The 21,164-nt window shown below is 33.5% G+C and overlaps 1 protein-coding gene across 1 annotated transcript in view; it reads left to right on the forward strand.

The window, feature by feature from the left end:
• The window catches only part of NRG3 (neuregulin 3), a 1,220,394-nt gene that overhangs the window by 449,179 nt on the left and 750,051 nt on the right, over positions 1-21,164 (forward strand). Inside the window, 1 exon segment of the mRNA XM_074231864.1 lies at positions 10,162-10,291. Coding sequence (XP_074087965.1) covers positions 10,162-10,291 — 130 coding nt within the window.

Consider the following 21,164-nt stretch of genomic DNA (forward strand, 5'->3'; position numbering starts at 1 on the left):
AATCAGGAGGACCTGAGTTCAAATCCACCCTCAGACAATTTGCAAAAAAAGCAAAAATCAAAAACAAACCACAAAATAAAGCAATATATTTTTTCAAAGCATTGAAAAATTTTCAACAATAAATGCAAATTACTAACTACATTTGAAATTGTTCCTTCTTCCTGGGAGATTTTCATTCTGATGAAAATGATTCACTGGAGTATAATCTTGAGGACAGAGATTTTATCTTTTGCATTTTGTCTTTTTGTTCCTGGTGTCTACTATAGTGCTTTATACTTAGTAAGTACTTAACCAATAAGTTTTGCATTGTATAAAATGTAAAGAAGTAAATTATCATGATGGAATATAAGGCAATATCCTGTAGACTAATAACTTTTGCATTCAGGACAGTAACTATTAGGAGTGTGATGACAAATGTTTAACAATTGGCTTTCTGGAAAAAAATACAAATATATTTGGGGTATACTTTTAATTTTAATCTTTATTATTTTTTTCTCTTTCAGTTTTTAAAAGTCTTGGCAAGCAAAAGCATCAGACCTCAATTTGTAGTGTTTGCCAATTTCGGAGTGGTTTGTTCTGAAAATTTAGTAAATGATTCTCACAATTTGGTTTGACTCTTTTTTTTTTTTTTGGTTTTTGCAAGGCAAATGGGGTTAAATGGTTTGCCCAAGGCCACACAGCTAGGTAATTATTAAGTGCCTGAGACTGGATTTGAACCCAGGTACTCCTGACTTCAGGGCCAGTGCTTTATCCACTGCACCACCTAGCTGCCCTTGGTTTGACTTTTTCCAATACACCCCTAGAGGTCCTCTTACCATAACTGTGAATAAGGTCATTCTTGAAGAATATTATATTTCTGAAACAATATTAATTAAATGCTAAGATTAAGAGTTCTGATTGAATTCTAGCGTAAGCTTGTATAATTGTTAATCAAAATGTGAAGCTTTCGATTTTAAATGGTTATTGAGCCAGGCCTACAGATCATTAATGGTGACCTCAGAAAATGGAGGTCAGTTGTTACAAATGGAGACAGTTGTTACAAATAAATTTTAATGAATTCAAATCTGACAGATTCATTAAGTGAAAATAATCTTTACTAGATTTGAGAGAAAATGAGCTCTTTACTTGCAGTTTTATCCCAGAAATTGGCTCTGGAATGACTCATACAATATGTTGTTTACAATATGTTAGCACAGGCAAAAAGACCAACAAAATGACATCTTCATGAAAAATAAGGGAAACCAAGCAGAACAACCAAAAAATACAAATTTTAAAAATTACTAAATAGTCTCACCTGGATTACCATTGGCAGTTCTGAAAATTCAAAGAATAATAACTAGAGTATTAAAGGAACAAATATGATAGTTTGATTTAATCATGTAGCTTAAAGAAGTTTAGTAATGACTAAATAACAAATGGGATGGATGATTTGTTCATTAGAAATGAGAATAAGAGGATATCCTTTGTAGTCTTAAAGAAGTAGTGTTAAAAGAACAAAGTATGTATTATACATAATTACCTAGCTCATAGAATTTGTTTCCCCCAAATTGTGAAAAAATACACTTACAAATAAATTAGGTAATAAAACAATTTAGTTGAATTTATGGATGTTGGATCTATTACTGTTGGATCATGCTATTAAAGAAGCTAAGATAGTAGAACCCATTTTTATCCTATTGATTTGATTATCACAGAGATGTAACTCTCTCCTCCCTCACACTAGTCTTTGATGTCCTTACCTTAGAGAAAAGAAAGATCTTGGGGCTATATGGAAAAAAGGATCTTTAGAATGCTCCTTGGTAAAGTAACTGTTCAGTTCAATATGGAGTATGGGGTGGGGTGAGAGTGACCAAAAAATTCAGCATAGTTCACTGAATTGATATTTCATTTTCAATGTCTTATTTTAAACTCCTCATTTTCATGCATCTATCCTAGGGGCATCTTAAGTAAAATATAAATAAGCTCTAGTATTCTTAAGACATAGAGATATACCTTCCAACATTTGAAATTTGCAAATGAAAAAGACATTTTTAACTTTAGAAGGATGAAATACAATATATCTAACTTTTTTTAATTTTTTAATGTATTCTTACATTATTAAGGTTGATCAACAAGCTCCATAAAGTGACAATCCCTAAAAGGGAACATATATTTCCTGAAATAAGAGTAACAACAGGCAACAAAAAAATGATGAATTTTGAAGTTGATTCCTTCAATATATACCCTCAAGCTTTCTTTTTTAATATTTAAATTTTTTACCACAATTACATGAAAAGGCAAGTTTCAAAATTTACTTCCAAAACCCTTGAGTTTCAAATTCTCTCCCTTTCTCCCACACCATTTCCTCCATTGAGAAAGTAAGTTATTTGATGTAGGTTAAAAGTGTGTAGCCATGAAACATGTTGCTACAATAGTCATGTTTTAAAAGTAAATATAACCCCCCCCCATTAAGAAAGAAAAACCTCAAAAATATAGAGAAAAAAGTGTGCTTCAGTCTGAATTCAGATACCATCAGCTTTTTCTTTGGAGTGGATAGCATTCTTTATCATAAGTCCATCAAAGAAATTGCTTGAATATTTTGCTATTGTTAGCTGTATCTCCCTCCATCCTACTCTTCCCCATTTCCATTTATTCTATCCTCTCATTCCTCTCAGTCCCCTTCTCAAAATCATGTTGGATCTAATTACCATCTCCCATGATTTTCCCTCTCTTCTATCACCTACACTCCCTCTCCCCTCCCCTTGTCCCCCTCTCCCATCCCTTTATTCTCCTTTTTTATCTCTAGGGTAAAATAGATTTTTAAACCCAATTGAGTTTGTATGTTCTTTTTCCTCCTTGAGCCATTTTTAATGAGAATGAAGGTTCATTCACTCCCCCTTAGCTTTGCCTTCTTGCACTCCTTTGTAGAAACTTTTTCTTACCTCTTTTATGTGAAATAACTTACCCTATTCTACTTCTCCTTTCCCAATCTCCCAGAACATTCATTTCTCACCCATTGACTCCATCTTTATATTTTATAGCCTTCATATTTGACTCGCTCCTGTGACTTGTCTATATATATAAATATATATATGTATGTATATATATATATATATATATGTATATGCTCCTTCTAACTGCTCTAATAAATGAGAAGGTTCAAATGGGTTATCAGTATCTTCTTCCCATGCACGAATACAAGCCATTCAATATCATTAAATCCCTCATAATTTACCCTTCCTGTTCTCTATACTTCACTTGAGTCCTGTACTTGAACATCAAACTTTTGTTCAACTTTGGTCATTTCATCAGGAAATTTTGAAACTCCCCTATTTCCTTGAATGTCCCCTGAAAGAGTGTGCTTCATTTTGTTGAACAGCTGATTATTAGCTGTAATCCAAGTTCTTTTCCCTTTCAGAGTATTATATTTCAAGTCCCTTGAGGACTTAATGTTGAAGTTGCTAAATCTTGTGTAGTCCTGACTGTAGCTCCTTGATATTTGAATTGTTTCTTTCTGGTTTCTTGTAACATTGGGAGTTTGGAGTTCTTGACTTGGGAGTTATGAAATTTGGCTATGATATTCCTGGTAGTTTTCATTTGGAAGAGATTGGTGGATTCCCTCAATTTATATTTTACCCTCTGCTTCTAGGATATCAGTACAATTTTTCTGGAGAATTTCTTGAAAAATGAAGTCCAGGATCTTTTCCTGGTCATGACTTTTAGGTAGCTTAATAATTTTTTAAAATTATCTCTCCTGGATGTTTTCCAGGTCAGTTGTTTTTTCAAACAAGATATTTCACATTTTATGTTTTCATTATTTTGGTTTTGCTTTATTGTTGCTTGATTTCTCACAAAGTTATCAACTTTCCTTAGGTCCATTCTACATTTGAAGGAATTATTTTCTTCAGAGAGCTTTTGCAACTCCTTTTCCATCTGACCAATTTTGCTTTTTAAGGCATTTCTCTTCTCATTGACCTTTTGGACTGCTTTTTCCATTTGACATAAATTTGTTTTTAAGATGCTTTTTTTCTTCAGTATTTTTTTTGTGTCTCCTTCACCAAGCTGCTGACTTGGTTTTTAGAATTTTCCGACATTGTTCCCATTTTTCTTACCAATTTTTCCTCTACCTCTCTTACTTGCTTTCCAAAATATATTTTTTTAACTCTTCCATAATCTAAGATCAATTTATATTTTTCTTGGAGGCTTTGACTTTGTCATCTCAGTGTGAATTTTGATATCCATAGGACCAAAGTAATTGTCTATGGTCATTTTTTTTTCCTTACGTTGTTTGCTTATTTCTCCAGTCTATGACTGGTGAGGCTCTGCTTCCCTGGTGGAAGATGTACTGTCCCAAGCTTTTGGTTTTTGAAGCTGCTTTCAGGACACTCCCTCCCCCCTCCCCTTGGACCTCAATTTCTTCTAGTTATTGAGAGGCTCTGACTTGTTTCTTAGTCTGTGCTCTGGTCTATGATTGACTACCAGCACCCCCTTCTGTCCTGGAGCTCTGAAGAGGGTCCCTGCTCTGCTATGACAGTATGGGGCCCAGAATGCAACCTGGATCTGAGAATGGGCAAAGCCACAGAATCCTGCCTCAGGGATAGCAACAGTCTCCTCTGATCCCCTGACTGTTCATGGACTAAGTGCTTTAGAAGCAGTTGCAGGATGGCTCCCCAGGCCTGCTCTTGCTTCCTGGGGCAGGGTTCTTCACCAAGGTCTACACTAAATTAGTCACCGTGCTCACTCTGGTATAGCAGAGTTCTCCTGCTGACCTTCCAAGTTATTCTTGACAATCCAAAGAGGTCTGGAAACCACCACCATTGCCAGGGACTCAGGTACCCCATGGACTATTCCTGGATGGCTGGAGTTGGCTTTCTCTAGTGCAGCCTGGGCTGTGCTGTGGCCCTTTCTACCCCCTGTGCGATAGACCCTTCCCATGGATCTTCCAAGTTGTCTTGGGCTGGAAAATTATTTCACTCAGTTTTTTGGTGGGTTCTTCTCCTTTATAATTTGATTAGGGTCATTATTTAAAGGTATTTGGAGAGCTTGTGGGAATTCTTGCCTCCATTCCACCGTCTTGACTCCCTATTCTCAGTCTTATAAATGTTCAATGGATACTCAAATATGAATGGAGAAAGTGAACCACAGTACAGTGTGGCAACCACTAGAGACAGCAACTGTCAGATAGAAATTAATTGATTATAATTGGCTTGCCATTTTATTGCTCTCTGAAATCGTAGTCTATTAAAGTTTCTGATTATAAAACCAGAATCTCACTCTTTAGGTTGTATGTTATGTAAATGACTAAGCTGTTCATGTAGGAATGATCAATGAATATCAATAAATGGATAATAATAAATTAAAGGAAATGTTAGCTATCCGATAGTGAATTAATGTAGTGCAACAATGAGAGTAGCAAACGAGTACGTTGTACTTCATATCTAATTTCTTGTTTTGAGCTCTTGAATTTTAAGCCTTTACTGTGGAACAATACAGGCATAGGACCCCCATCCACTACACTAATCCTAAATAATATACACAAAATATTATTAGTTTTATAGGATACTTTTTCTAAAATGACACTATAATAAAAGGAGTAGAAATATATTTTTTTAGAAGAGGAAACTGAGACTGAGAAGAATGAAGTTACATGCCTAGTAAGTGTCAAAGTAGAATTTGAAAATATAGTATCTATCTCAGATAGTCGACAGCTTAGTTGAAAACAAAGCCATGTATGTTGGGGAAAAAAAATGATAAGTCTGGTATTGCTTCCAGTATAGATCAGACTCATTGTCCTTTCCTTCTCTATGACTTCATGAATCTATGATTCTCTGAGTGTCAGACTTCTTATGATGAGCCATGTAGACAGAGGAAGAATAAGTCTGTAAGAAACATTAAGCCACCAAAGTATCAGCTTTAGAAATTTAAAACCCATTAAAGTTCCTAACATGGTATCAATAGCAAGCATCCTATTACATAAAGCTTATATTTTAGAAGATGGGGAAAATAGCCTTTACTTTCTATGTCTATAGATACTTAGAGGTAATGTGGACAGAGAAAGGTAGCCTGGGATTGTGACTTCATTATTTAAGGAATGTCTGGTGAGGAAGCTCCAATTCAATCACAAAGCAAATTATAGTCTTACAGAATTGCCTGCCATACTCAAGGTCATAAAGCTTATATGTCAAAGACATGACTTGAACTTATATCTATTAGGACTTCAAGACTAGCTCCCTTTTCTCTATACTGTTCTGTTTTTTGTTTCATGTCTCTAAATATTTTTCTAAAATTTCTGCAGGTTCAGATGTTGCCTTTCTGATTCTGGAATGATTTTTGTGTTTATCCTCAAGGGATGATATTATCAAGCTTGATTATTTGGGATATTTCATAACTGTATTTAAATATAATTATTTTTTCAATCCATATATTTTATGCATTTTAAAATTACTTTATTTCATGAAGGGATACATAGATTTCATTAAACTGTTTAAATAGATCTGTGATATGTAAGAATTCAAAATTCCTAATTTAGGGCCTTAAGAGATCAATTTTTCCCTCAAAGCGAGAAAAAGTACATATTCACTTATAATAGGTAAAAGAAAATTTTAGTTGTACTTATGGATGTTGGAACTACATCATACTATTAAATTAATAAAATACATTGTTTTACAGATGAGGAAACTGAGCCTTAAAGACATTAAGAATCTTTCTTAAGATTAGAGGATTATATTCAAGATATATGAAAGAACTCAGATTTGATCCCCCATCTTTTATTTCCAAATCCAGGCTCTTCCCATGGTACATGTTTGCTCCTGATTGATTTTCTGAACACAGTATTAAAAATATCTAGTAAATTTAGTAAATGAAGGTATCTCCCCTAGACTGAGGCAAGAACATATTATATGGAGAAAGATATTTCCCTAATGCATTACATGAAACCCTTAGGCTAAATACTTCTTTCTCTCTTTTCTTCTTAATTTCTTTTTCCAGACTGCTCTTTATGGCCATTCTAACCAAAATCCTCCTATCTCTATATGTGGAAGGGAACAGGAAAGGTGGTTCATCATATGATTGACTAAGAACGTGAGCTGTAATATCCTTAGGGATGTCTTTAATTAGAGAGTAGCAATCTGAACATACTTTTCTACTTAATGGGGAAAAAAGTTTAATCGGTAAAATTTTCATTAATGATATAATGATCACTAACCCATCTCTTAGCAGCAATAAATTGTTAGTGGTTCCAGAACCATCCAATTAGAAAAAAGGATGAAGTTAGAAAATATATGCAATATTTTGAGAACTACATGTGAAGTCTGTAGCCTTCAGGGATATAACAATAACTTGCATCTGGATAGTACTTAGTATGTGTTATGACAGTGTCCCTAAAGGTGTTATAATAATTATCTCATTTGATTCTCACAACATCCCTGAGCAATTATCCCTATTTTACAGGTGGAGAAACTGAGGCAGAGTTCACACAGCTAATAAATGCTTGAATCTATATTTGAACTCACATCTTTCTGTCTCCCTACCCAACATTCTTTCCACAGCAGGATGAAGATTTATAAAACAGAATACACACACACACACACACACACACACACACACATATATATATCTTTCAATTTTTCTTCTGCATTGGGTGCTTATAAGAATATTACAGTATATTTGATGCCTAAGCCTTAAATAATTAATTACAATTTAAAAAAATTCACATGGACTCGAATTCAAGTTTTTATAGTGATTGCTTTTTCATATCTGGAGTATGTACATATGCCTATTTACTTTACCAGAAAGGGTATTCAGTTTGTCAGTACTAGGCTTTTACAACCCTTATACAATTTGATTCCAACAGCAATTCAGCACACATTTAATTTAATATGTGGCAAACCACCACTAGCAATAGAAAACAAAAATTAAATTGTTTCTGTCATCCAAAAGAACGTATTTTATTTCAGGGGCTGAAGTGTGTGTGTGTGTGGGGGGGGTTGTTGCTGTGTTTGTTGTTCAGTCATTTCAGTTGTGTCTGACTGACCAGTTTGGGATTTTCTTGACAAAGATATTGGAGTGTTTTGCCATTTCCTTCTCCAGCTCATTTTATATATGAGTAAACTGGGGCAAAAAGGGTGTGGGAAACCAATCAGACACAAATATGGTGGAACAGGGAAGAGTTCTAGATTTGGAAATAAAAGATGGGGGGGATCAATTCTGTGTTCTCCCATATACTATCTTGTAATCTTGAGAATTATTCTTAATGTCTCTAGGACTCAGTTTTATCATCTAAAGAACAATGGATACAAATCGTTTGAAAGATTTGTTCAAGGTCACTTAGCTAGTATGTATGTGTCTGAGGTTACATTTGAACTCAGGTCTGCCTGACTCCAGGTTTGGCTTTCTATCCTCTGTTTCCCCTATAGCTGCAACCATAAATATATAGATAAATATATGTCTGTGTGTGTGTGTGTGTGTGTGTGTGTGTGTGTGTGTGTGTAGAAAAGGCTGTGCATGGAAAGGGAGAAAAGACATTTTTATCATCTTCTCCCCAGACCTCCAAAGAAGTTTTATTTTCCTCCAAATAAAGTAGCAAGAGATTGAGACTAGAAGCTTGGCCATTTTATTCTCCTCAGAGGAAGGGATTACTAGACTAGAATGATATCTGTTTCTTTACATATTATTAGTCTAGTGAATGTGATTTTAGGTTTCAGTTCACTTCTGATGACTGTTTCATTAATTGGATGAAGGGGCGTGATCCCAAACTTTATAGCCAAGACTTAACCCCTGTACTACCACATGCCAGTTCCACAATGAACATATATAACTAGTAACAAGGATATCCATTTATCCAAGCCAATAACAAAACTAAAAATCAGAGAAAGTATATGTCTGAGAAACAAACTATTTTTTGCAAATGTTCCTTTCTAGTCAAACTAACCTATTCACAATTTCATCCCTCACTTCCATGATTTTACACAGGCTTGAGTCATGCCTACAATGTACTCCTCCCTAGACTACCTACTTTCTATCAAGGCTCTGATCGTGTGCTGGTACTTATAAGGAAAATTTCCTTACCCTTCCATACCATCCAGTTGTTCGTACTCCTTTCTCCATTTAATTTTTTTAATTTTAATTTTAAATTTTATTTAATTAAGACAATGGGATTAAGTGAAATGTCCAGGGTCATACAATTAGGCAATTATTAAGTGTCTGAGGTCAAATTTGAACTCAGATTCTCCCAACTCCAGGGTTGGTGTTCTACCCATTGTACCACCTAGCTTTCCTTCTCTTCCTCCATTTGAAATGATTATGTATGTTTAAGTATTTACATGTTATATCCTTTCTTGCTTTGAACTAAGTTGAATGGAAGGTTCTTGAGGTCAGGGGCTGCATTCTCTTTTTTGTTTTTGTTGCTTTTTGCTTTGTATTTATACTTTTGATGCCTAGGACATGTTAGGAGAATGTTTCTTGATTTAAAATGACTGGGATTAGTAAAAATGAACATTTTTCCCCCCTCACACCCTAAGAGAAAGCTAAGAACTAGCAATAATTTAATTCTATTACATAGATAGATCCACCATTTTTCACATATGTAAATCTGTTTCAGTATTTGCAGCATTTGCATTTTAATTATGCAATAAAGAGAGAAACACTGAAGGAATAATTGGTTCTGATATTAGTCAATTAGAGCTGTAACTAAAAAACCAGAAATGTTCATTGATTGCCACAGAATAGTCACACTATCCATTGATCAGATGTTTTATAACATGTGGTGGCAATAAAAAAGAGAGAAGGAGGTATCCATTTTCTATACACCATATTTGTTAAAATTTAAATTAATGAAAGCAGAATCAGAAAGCCTTAGCACAATACAATATAATTCAACTCTTACTGTTAATATGTTTTCTAATCTAGAGATACTTGGGGATGAGTCTAATGAATTAAATTTAATTTAGAAATAGAACAGTTTGATAAAGTGACTGCATTCTAGAAAACTGGTCCCATATGAACAGGGAGAGTACATTTGTCTTTTCTGTCCTTGTGCTAGGGAATATTATGTTTCTTTTCCTATAAGAAAACCTGTCAGAGCACATAATTCCATGATGGCTTATGGGACCTGTCTGACAAAAGGGGGCTTGGATTTTGATGAGATCCTGACTATATTTCCTTCCTCTGCATTTTCATTGACAGATACGACTACATATTCTACTGAAAGATCAGAGCACTTTAAGCCGTGCAAAGACAAGGATCTTGCATATTGTCTGAATGAAGGAGAATGCTTTGTGATTGAAACCTTGACGGGATCACACAAACACTGCCGGTAAGTGAGGGCCATCCACTGATCCACTGTTTTCTTCTCATTCTGTGCAGAGCTGGGAAAAAAAATGGAATGCCCCACTAGAGGAGACAAATAACATATTTATTGTGATGGATGAGTTAGAATTGTAAATATGGGGGGTCAAAGTGGCTCAACTCTTCTAATAGCTGAGAAGAATAAACCAGAAGTCAAATAGATAAAGCCTAAGCTTGCTATCCAGGAAAAAAAAAATCAGATCAATTTGAGGAGATGTTATTCCTACAATCCTATCTATACATAAGTATTCAAATATTCCTTATACACTTAATATTATTCATTCTAAGACCCATATGTTTTGAGCTATAATATTATTTGTTCTGTGGTATTCAGTAATATTTATTTATAATTAAACCGGACTTTTGAGGAAAGATAAAAGATACAATTATGAGGCATCAAATTCCCCATTCAAACAGCCAATACTACTAGCATCAGCTCCCCTGTATTATCTGCAACAGACCATAGTCATGTTCTAAAACTGCTAAGAGGTCTCATACTTTTGTCTCAGTTCATTAATTCCATTACAATTTATCTTTTTTTAAAGAAAAAGAAAAACACCCCTGGTTGTGAAATATATTCTAGTAAGAATAACATTTCAAATGAGCCAACATAGCCCTGTGGCAGGCCAGTGACTGAGCTGTAAGATGCAAAGACAATGTGGAAGGTGGCTGTTTATGAGGCCTTCAGAGACACAGGATCCCATTCCAACTGCTGACAAACAAGGTTCATATGGATGCAGACAAATAATGCTCTTATATGCACTGCAGCTTGAAGACCCAGCACCCCATTATAGGAAATCAAATTAACATCAGAAAAATATATCCTACCGAGTTTCTATTTCCAGGACTACAGTTGTAATTTGGTGTTTTTTACCCTTGAATTTTATATGCTTTAATGTTCATTCATATCCATAACCCTTTTCCTTCCCTTTATTTGTTTTTCTCATATGACACAGTTATTAATTTAATTATTCTGAATCATGGAGAATGGAAAATTGTGAAGATTTTTTTCCCTTTACTAGTGCTATTAGTAAAATATATAGTTATCCTGCCCTTTTCTCATTACTTTATTAAATAAATCAATCCCAGATCTCTAGAGTTACAAGTTTAGGAAATGAGATCCCTTTCTACTTGGATGAAATTGAAATTTTGGACAAGATTGGGACAGTTGTTTAAATCCACAGTGTGGGTTAGTTCTAATATTGTTCTTTAACTTTGTAAGGTAGATGAATTGACCAAGCCTTAGGACTACTGCTTTAGTATAGAGTTGTAGATTTATCTTAACAGAGTGATCTTAGCCAAGTCACCTAATGTCTATTTAATTTCTTGATTTGAATAATGAGTAGTTCAAATGGATTAAAAAAAATGATTTCTATATGTGTTATTTGGTTCATTTTATGTTGGCTTTTCTTTGTCTTTTATATTAGTATATGATCCCAAATGATGTGCTATTCTGAATCATGAAGAATTAATTGATGCTCTGCATCTGTTATTAAAGTTCTTATGGCTGATTCAAAGAACTGCTTACAATATCTTATATATGTTCAAAATATATTTGACTAGTATATTTTATTTATGTTTTGGGGAAATCTATGCTCCCTTGAAGATGCTCTCTCTCTCTCTCTCTCTCTCTCTCTCTCTCTGTTTCTCTCACACTCTGTCTTTATCTTTGTCTCTGTATCTCTGTCTCTGTGCCTCTGTGTCTCTGTGTTTCTCTTCTCTGTCTCTGTCTCTCTTTTTTCTCTCTGTTTTTCTTTCACTCTCCTCATTATCTCTGTCTCTCTTTCTGTCTCTCCTCATTCTATTTGTTTCTACCTCTTTCTGCCTCTCTCTCTCTCTCTCTCTCTCTCTCTCTCTCTCTCTCTCTCTCTGTCTCCCCCCACTTTGTCTTTGTCTGTATGTCTCTCTCCTCACTCTCACTCTCACTGTCTCTGCCTCTCTCTTTCTGTTTTATTTTTCAATTGATAATTCTGAGTACAATGGTATATAGAAATACCAATGAGAAAGCTTAATTAAAGCAAATTGGCAACTGTTCTCCTTAGAGGTTAAGTGATTTGCCCAGGAAGACACAGCCAACGTGTGTCAGAGATTGAACTTGAATCCAGATAGTATCGACTCTAAGATCAATTCTCTATCTGCTACAGCATGGCGAGCTGCCTTTCTAATCATTTTCTAATAGATTAAAAGCTATCAATTAGAACTATCTAGTTGGCACAGTTGATAAAGTTCTGGAACTAGATTCAAGAAGCTGAATTCAAATCCAGGCTTAGATATTTCCTGATTTTAGAACTCAGAGAAAATTATTTATTCTTATTCTGTTTCATTTAATCTGTAAAATGGACACAACAAGAGAGATAGAGACAGGGAAAGAGATGGATAAAGAAAGACATAAACAGAGATGGGGAGAAAGACTGAAAGAGAAAGAAGGATAAGAGACAGACAGGAAGAGACATAGAGAAAGAGACAGAGACAGAGACCTACACAGAGGGAGGGCATGAACAAAAGGAAAGTGGAAATTTAGAGTAACAAAGTAGAAAGGGGACTATAATAGAAGTCAAAATACCCGATTCTTGTATTCTAGCACTTTAAAAAACACAAACATGCTTCATTAATGACTTTCTTAACATAGTAACAGAAATGTATTTATATGTGTGAGTTTCCATGATACAGCAAGATGAATGGTTCCATCCTATCTTTGTTTTTTAAGGAAGTGATAAATCACGTCCTATTGCTTTTCCTTTTTGTATATCATGGCTCAACTAGTCAATGTTTTATGGTACTAAGAAATTTACAAAGAGAAAAGAAATAAGCTGTATTGTATTGTGTGTGTGTGTGTGTGTGTGTGTGTGGTGGGAAGTGGGGTACAAGATCATTGAACTAGATTATCCTACCATTCATTCTCCTTTTTTCCTCCTTGACTTGAACATCATTATAATTAAAGTAAAAGATATCCATTTTCTTTTTGAAAAGAGAAAATTATTAGGAAAACAAATAGCAAAATTGTTTCATGCTTATTTAACACCTAGTTGAGGACCACTTACCCCTGTGGTCTTAGACTCCTCATTTAGCATGATATACAGTGGCCCAGATCCTGTTAGATAAAAGCTATTATCATTTACTATTATTAGGTTGATGAGCAAGAGCTTTCAATTAAACACTTTCTGATTACATAATATTCACTCCATTCAGATGTTTTTGTTAATATTCAATTTGTTCCTGTCAAAGTATCTTGTTTCCACATTAACTTCATGTATTTTGGAAGCATAGAATGAACTTGGGATTTCACTAATAGGAATAATTCAACCAGAGAAGAAGAAGGGGAAAAAAAAGAAGTGTAAGGAAGGGTAGGAAAGCTGTTACACCTTGGTGAACAACATTGTTCTAAAGAAAAAGAAGGAATACTATATAAAGTTACTTTTGTTGTTTCATTTAGACATGTGGGGACCTGGAAAAAGGAACATATTTCTCAATGTCTGAAAAAATGAAAGTGGCCATTGTAATTTAAACAATTAATAGAGATTAGAATAGAACAAAAGCGAATTGGGAATAACTTCAATTTTAAAATATTCACTGAAGTTCAGTCAAGATTGCAATAGTCATGCTAACAAATGTCTTTTCTCATCCTTGAATGGAATAGGGATTGTTCTTAGATTTTACCTGAAATAGTGATTTTTGGAGTCTCTAACACTTTTTTCAAAGCCATTGGAGTTTTTGAAATTTCAAACAACTCTTTCTTAAATGAAAAGTAAAAAGTGTGAATATAACCAATATGTGAGGAGAGATTTATAAATGAGTTGATGGGAAAACTGTATGGTAGAATGGTGAGGGGATGAGGATCTTCACAGGTTCTGTTTCATAATATTTAAAAAATAGACTTTGATATCTAGAATTTTCTTTTGCAATGCATTGTCATCAGTGAAGAAACACAATTGTACTCTTCAATAAGTGGAATATTATATGCTTTTCATCAAGTTCTAGAAATATTTATATATATATATTTGTCTATTGATCTATCTATATTTGTAATTTAAAGAAATGGAGTCATTTGAATATATAGTCTGGGAAGGACTTGATGTAGAGGTGAGCAATAGTTTTATTTGGACAACTCCATAGAAAAGTTATCTTGGGATTAAGGAGGAAAAGGGAGAAAATCTACAGAGTTTTATGCATATCTATGCAGACCTTCACCTGTTAATTGGCAGTGGTCCTAACAACTGTGATAGAAATGCCTTGGGAAGTAAAAGATTAGATAGTCAATAACATTGAAGCTTCTTAACTTGGAGTGCAGCCCTTCCTAGTCTTCTGATTAGCCACTATCCCATCATTAGGACAGTATAGTTAGCAATATTTTAATAATTTTTAAGGAAATGTCTTAGTACTGATGATATGACTGCTGTTAAACACAAACATGCTCCTTATACCCTACATCCTTCTTCACATATGTTGCAGAATAAGAACTCTTTGATATTCTGTTGTTAAGAAGCCAAGAAGGCCCTTAAGCACCAAGGAATTTCACATCAATATTATCTAGGATTGCTTTCCTATCTGGTGCTTTGTATCACCCTCACCCATGAATCAGATTTTGTACTAGGGTCACATGTTGAGATTTCCAATTACTAAATGAGCAAGAATACCTTGACAGGAAGGGACTATGAAATTAGCTTTAGTTTACCTGTAAAAGGCATAAAAGATTCAGGGGACTGATCTGAGCTGATCAGGATTTAAAAAGTAGTGACTGCTGATTAGAACTGTTCCTAGATTAGACTAATTGGGTTATTTCTAAGTATGTGCTTTTCAGGTTCAGCATATATTGAATATCAAATAATAATGTCCAGAGGAGAAACTTAAACAATTGTTAATGACTTGGAATTCCTTAATGAAAAGAATTGGAAATATAAGATCCTATTTATTAGTTAAGTCAACAATCATTCTGGAATATAGATGAACTTTGGTACATAACAAAGGTTCATTTTCTAAATAGTTATTCCAATGCCTTACTAGAGAATGACCTCCATTTATTTTTGTTATAAATAAATACAAACAGAAAACAATTATATATCTGCCTGTGTTCTCTAGATCACAATAAAGTGATTCTGAAAAATCCCAAAAGAAACTTTGGCTCTATGGATAATGTGGTATAATATCTGTAACATGACACAGGAGATAAAACAGAATGAAAAATCATAAGGGTTATGTCAAGTTCATGATAGATTTTCTAAGGTAAACACTAAAACATTCAGCTGATGATATTTTCCACAGTTCAAACATAATTTAAGTAATTTGCAATAACAGCATTCAACAAGTCAATGATAGTTGTATTAAAAGGTCTACTAAATGTCTTGCCATGAAAATATTTCAAGGCATAGCAAAATTTCCATTGATCCTCAATCAGTGGAATTTGTTAAAATAGTTTTATTTATCTAAAAATGGAAATCAATGTTACAGTCCTATGGATTGTATACTCTTTTCTAGCCTATTTCCAGTTTAGTGTCCCTATGTATAGAATGTTTTATGGTTCATTTTAAGAGCATAAAAGCATGTCTATTAAGTACTAGTCAAATGTTCTTATCAATCATTGAGATCTACATAATTTTATCAGAAACTTGCATTGTTGACTAGGAATACTTTTTCCCTGCATGCACCATTTCTTATTTTCTGATGTCATGATAAAGATGATGAATGTAGATTTTGAAAGGATATGTGAAAAAAGAAAAAATATATATACACAAGCAAATGAATGATGTCCAGAAGGGGAAAAAAAAAAGTCTAAGATGATTAGAGGATTGTGAGAAGGACAAAAAACGTATATTTGGAGAAAGAACAATGTAAGTAGAGCACCTCTGCCTTGGGGCAGATGGGGAAATGTCAACAGATGCTTGGTTTAGGGGAATGATCTTCAAACCAGAAATAGTTGAACAAATGGAGAATTAAAGCCGCAAGGGAACAGAATATAATGAGAGCACCTTACTCCTTCAATAGAATTCAAATCATCTAGCCAAGATCAATTACATCTCTAAAGATTGAAGGATTTGTGGGAATGATCACAGAATTGCTATTCATAATGCTTAAGGAAAAAGGAGAGAGGTGCCAGAAATTTGAAGATGGAAATCGTCCAAATTTTAAAGGAGGAAAAATTTCAGAATGCAGAGACGTTCCCTCCAACATTTGAGCATGTGTTATTAAATAACCTGATTTTCATTCATTATTTTCCCACATGATTAGACTATTTCCACAATCATCTGTCCAAAATATTTCTCTTTTAAAAAGGGAAGTAGTGATTAAGTTTACTTTGATTTATTAAAGGAAAAATAACCCATCATTTGTTTAAATATGATTTCTAGATAGTAATGCCCTAAATGTTATAATTTAGTGTATTCAATTGTATAAGCCAATTGAGAGAAAAAAAAACTGCCCATGATATTCTTGTGAACAAAATAGAACTAAAACTAGACGAAAATAAGGTTAAGATGAATTCTTAACAACTTGAAACACCATGATACTCAAAGTTCAATTAGTGAATGTCAATCTAAAGAGAGGTTTACTATCCATAGAGAGGTTTAAAATCCATAGGATTTTGTCTTATAGCTATTTTTAATTAATTAATGGAATAAATTAGTAAAGAAGACAGTGTGTTACATGTATGGGAACTGTGGTTAGAGTCACAGGACTTCGGGCCAAATTTCAGTCTTGTTATTTTCCGTATATCTAAGATCATTTCAAAAACTGAATGTATCCTCCCCTTGGATTTAGTTTCTTCAGCTACAAAATGAGAAGTTTGAAACAGTTGGTCTTTAATATCTCTTACAGATACAAATCCTATAATTCAAAAATATGATAATTAAATTTGGGGCTGATACACATTTATAGAATATAATTAACATATTGTTTGATAAAATTGGGATTCAAAAAAGTTTTTCTATAAGTTGGAACAAAGGTCAATATCTCATGTGATTAATTTTACTAATATAAATGTAAAAATTCTGTTCTTAGATTTCCTGGAAGAAAATATATATTTTGATTTTATTGTTCCTTCGATTCCAAATATGCCTTTACCCAGTCCTTTCTCAGAAAACCATCTACTGTAATAAATAATTTTTAAAAAGAAGAAAAAGTTTAGCAAAAAATAAAATTCGTTTGATGATATACACAATATTTGCCATTCATAATTAACAATATCAGCAAAACTGGGGGAATTAGACATTTTTTTCTCATTTGGGACAAAGTTTTCTTGATAATTAGACATCATTAAGTTATATGATTTCTTGTTATTTTACTTTCCGTTTACGTTGGTGGTATACATGCTTATATTTTCTTTTAGTGGTCCTGTTCATATTCATTGTTTCTTTTGACACGGTATCATTCTATTCCTTTCATCTAGCACAGTTTGTTTAACCATTTCCCAATCGTGCTGCTATAAACATTGTATTTTATATAGCACCTTTCTTTATTAACTGTGCAGGTTGAAAATGAGAGAAATCTAAAGTATTTTAGAGGACCAGACCAATATAAGATAACATTTTAGATTTTTCTCAAAATTTATTGCAATCTAAAGTTTTATTCAAACCTTTAGATCATTGTATTTAGACATCAGGATAGTAAGAAAATTAAAATATTCAACTGATGACTGCAAAATCATATATTAATAATTGTTAAAGGAAATGTAAAGATTAGTCTAAAGAAGGAGGGAAAGTAGTGGGTTACTCTAATTGTCTTTAGATATTTAAAAGACTATCACATAAGGATGAATTTCTTATTTTTCCATTGGAGGTTTGTCTCTTTAATTTAAATATGAAACATTCCCATCTCTAGCTTTCATTATCAGTATCTGCTTTTCTGCTTTTTCCTTCCTTACTGCCTGTAAGAATTTCCAGTTCTCTTCTCTCCTTAAAGATTTCCACTTAACTCTATCATACCTTCAAATTATCAACCCATGTCATTAACATCTTTTTCATTTCATTGGAAACTTTTAGGATAATATCTGCACTAACTGCCTCCACTTCATTGACTGTCATTCACATCTTGGTTTCTCACAACCTGGCTTTTGACTCTAATAATCTTTCAAAATTGCACTCTTCATAGTTCCAGTGATGTCTTGATTGCAAAATCTTATCTTTTCTAAGCACTGATTCTGCTTGATCTCTCTACTATACTTGACCTTTATCAGTCGGATTGGGGATGCTTCCTCCTCCTTTGATTTCTAGGACACTTCTCTTGGTTACCATCTTCCTGTTTGACTGTTTATTCTCAGATTCTTTTGCTGGTACAGCATTTATGCTTCACTGACTAAGGGTGAATGTCTCTAAAGATTTCCCCCACCCTCAGGTCTTTCTGCTCTCATCTTTTTCTATTCATTTAATGATCATATTAGGTCCAAAGGGATTCAAATATTGCCTCTATGCAGATAACTAATATGGGAATATAGCTCTACCTAATCTTTCTGCTGAATTCTTCTCCTGAATTACCAATTGCCTTATATTATTTTATTTATCTTTTCTCAGGAGCTCAAACTCCTTAAATACAAATATCTTTATTGAGGAAACGACCATTATTGTTGGTCTTTCAAGCTTACAACATTGTATAAATTCCTGACAATTCCATTTCACACTCCATATCTCATAAGTTGCCAACTTCCATTGACTACTCAACAACATATAAAGCAAATCCATGTCATTCTCTTGATCCAAAAGTCTAGCCTATTTTTAACCCCATGTATCTTCTGACCTGGATAATTACAATTACCTTTTAATTGGCACTTCTCTTTCTAGTTATCCTTTCTCTAATTTATCTTCTTACCTTCTCTAAAACCTCATTGCAGAAGATGGAACATCAGCTCTGAAATCAGGAGGATCTGAGTTCAAATGTGATCTCAGATCTTTGCTAGCTGTGTGACCTTGACTAAGTCACTTCACCCTGACTACTTCATATCTGAGGACATCTCCACTCACCCTGATTCCTATCTAGCCAGTGAACCCAGATGGCTCTGGAAAGAAAGATTAGTGACTTGGTCCAGTACTATCTCACTCAAATACAATTCCCTTGCTTGACATGGTATCACTTCCCTGATGTCATGGTCTTCTTTGTGAATGAAGGACATACATCATCATCAAAATCTTATTGACTTTGAATTGTGTTATTCCATTATTGCAATAGTTTTCTAATTGGGACCCCCTGTTTTCAGTCATTCTCTACCCTCTCAACATCATCCAATCCTGGGATCTACATAGATACAAAACAAATATTATTAAGTTGTGATATATATATGACTTGGTTTACCTTATTTAAAAACAACTGATCCTGCCATTTAATGACCCTACATAATTTGGTTCCTATTTTGCACTCCTACAGCTATTTCATGTTTTCTTTTGTTCTATGGAAGAGACTTAGAATATCTATCCCATAAACTATTTTGATATTATTCAAACTTTACATTCTATGTTGTATTTCTCTACCTTTAACGAATGGCTCCTTTTGCATGGAATTCATTTTGTCCTCGTCACTTCCCGTTATAATTCTAAGCCTCTTTCAAAGTATCACTTCATTTAGAAATATTCTCTGATTTCTTTACTCGTTAGTGTCTATTCTCTTCATAGCATCCTATATTTCTTTATCTCCTAAGTATATTTTGTATCAATCCACAACAGCATAAAATTCTTCAATTAAAGAACTGGTTTCTTAAATTGCCTTCTAAATTCCCACAGCAGGGCTAGATACCTTGAGTGTAGTAGGTACTTAATGAATATTTCTTACATTTCATTGCTTAATAAAAATTGAATTATTTAGATTTTATCTATGACTCTGGAGTACTCTTGATATGAGACAAATGTTTTAAGAACTAAGAAAACATATATTTGCAGAGAATAAAAAGAGGACTATTTGAAATGGAAAAGACTAATCACTTTCTCTATGACTAAAGATGTTTATACATAGGTTATTTCAGAGACCACTGGGCAAATATTTGATTATTATAATAGTCCAACCTGTGTGAATTACATTTATAAATATTACCTCCAACTGAACTTTAAACCTGAGGTTGTTTTACATTTAGACTTCATATAAGGGGGTAGGAAACTTAATCACAATAATTCAAATTAGGTTAGGTGACCTTGGGTTATAGGGTGTTTTCCTTCAAGAGATATTAAGAGATAACTTCCAAAATGATATTAGATGACTATTTGTCAGTTAAAATATTTTATATTGGGAATTTCAGGTCTTGTTTATCTTTAAGATTTTGGAATTCTGACTTACTCTGAGTAGTTAATAACCAATATAGTCGCAATACATTTGAAATGCTTATTTTTTTTCATTCTCAGGATTTTCCTTCTAAGAGATGCCAACTGAGTATATATATCATGGCCTTACTAGTAAAATATTTTGAAGATTTGGATGTTTCTTTTCAATTGTGATTTTTTTTAATCCTTTCTAGAAATGCTCCCCATGGTTTGATTATTTGTGAGCATCTGTTTTTAGGTTACATGTGGAAGAGAAGTACAGTATTTATACAAACATATAATTAATCCTAGGGAGAATCTGTTCAAGAAGTAATAAAAAGTGCAACTTGAATGAAAGTGGGATCTAATGGAGAATAGTAGTAGGAGTCTTTAACTTTGTTTTCCTAAGGACTGTTATTATTAATGGTTATCATTACTACCTGAGAATTGAACTATTTTATTTTTAGCTGTAAAAGCCTTGAAAGATCCACAAGAAATTTACATGTATTAGGAGTTTGTTATTGTTCTTTTGTATGTATATGACACACAAAATGATAGGAAAGATTATTTTAGCAGAAAATAGTATGCAGAATTTATTTAGCAGTTAATATTTGGAAAAAGCCCTTACTTATT

Source organism: Macrotis lagotis, chromosome 4 (genome assembly GCF_037893015.1).
Source record: "Macrotis lagotis isolate mMagLag1 chromosome 4, bilby.v1.9.chrom.fasta, whole genome shotgun sequence".
Taxonomy (NCBI): Eukaryota; Metazoa; Chordata; class Mammalia; order Peramelemorphia; family Peramelidae; genus Macrotis; species Macrotis lagotis.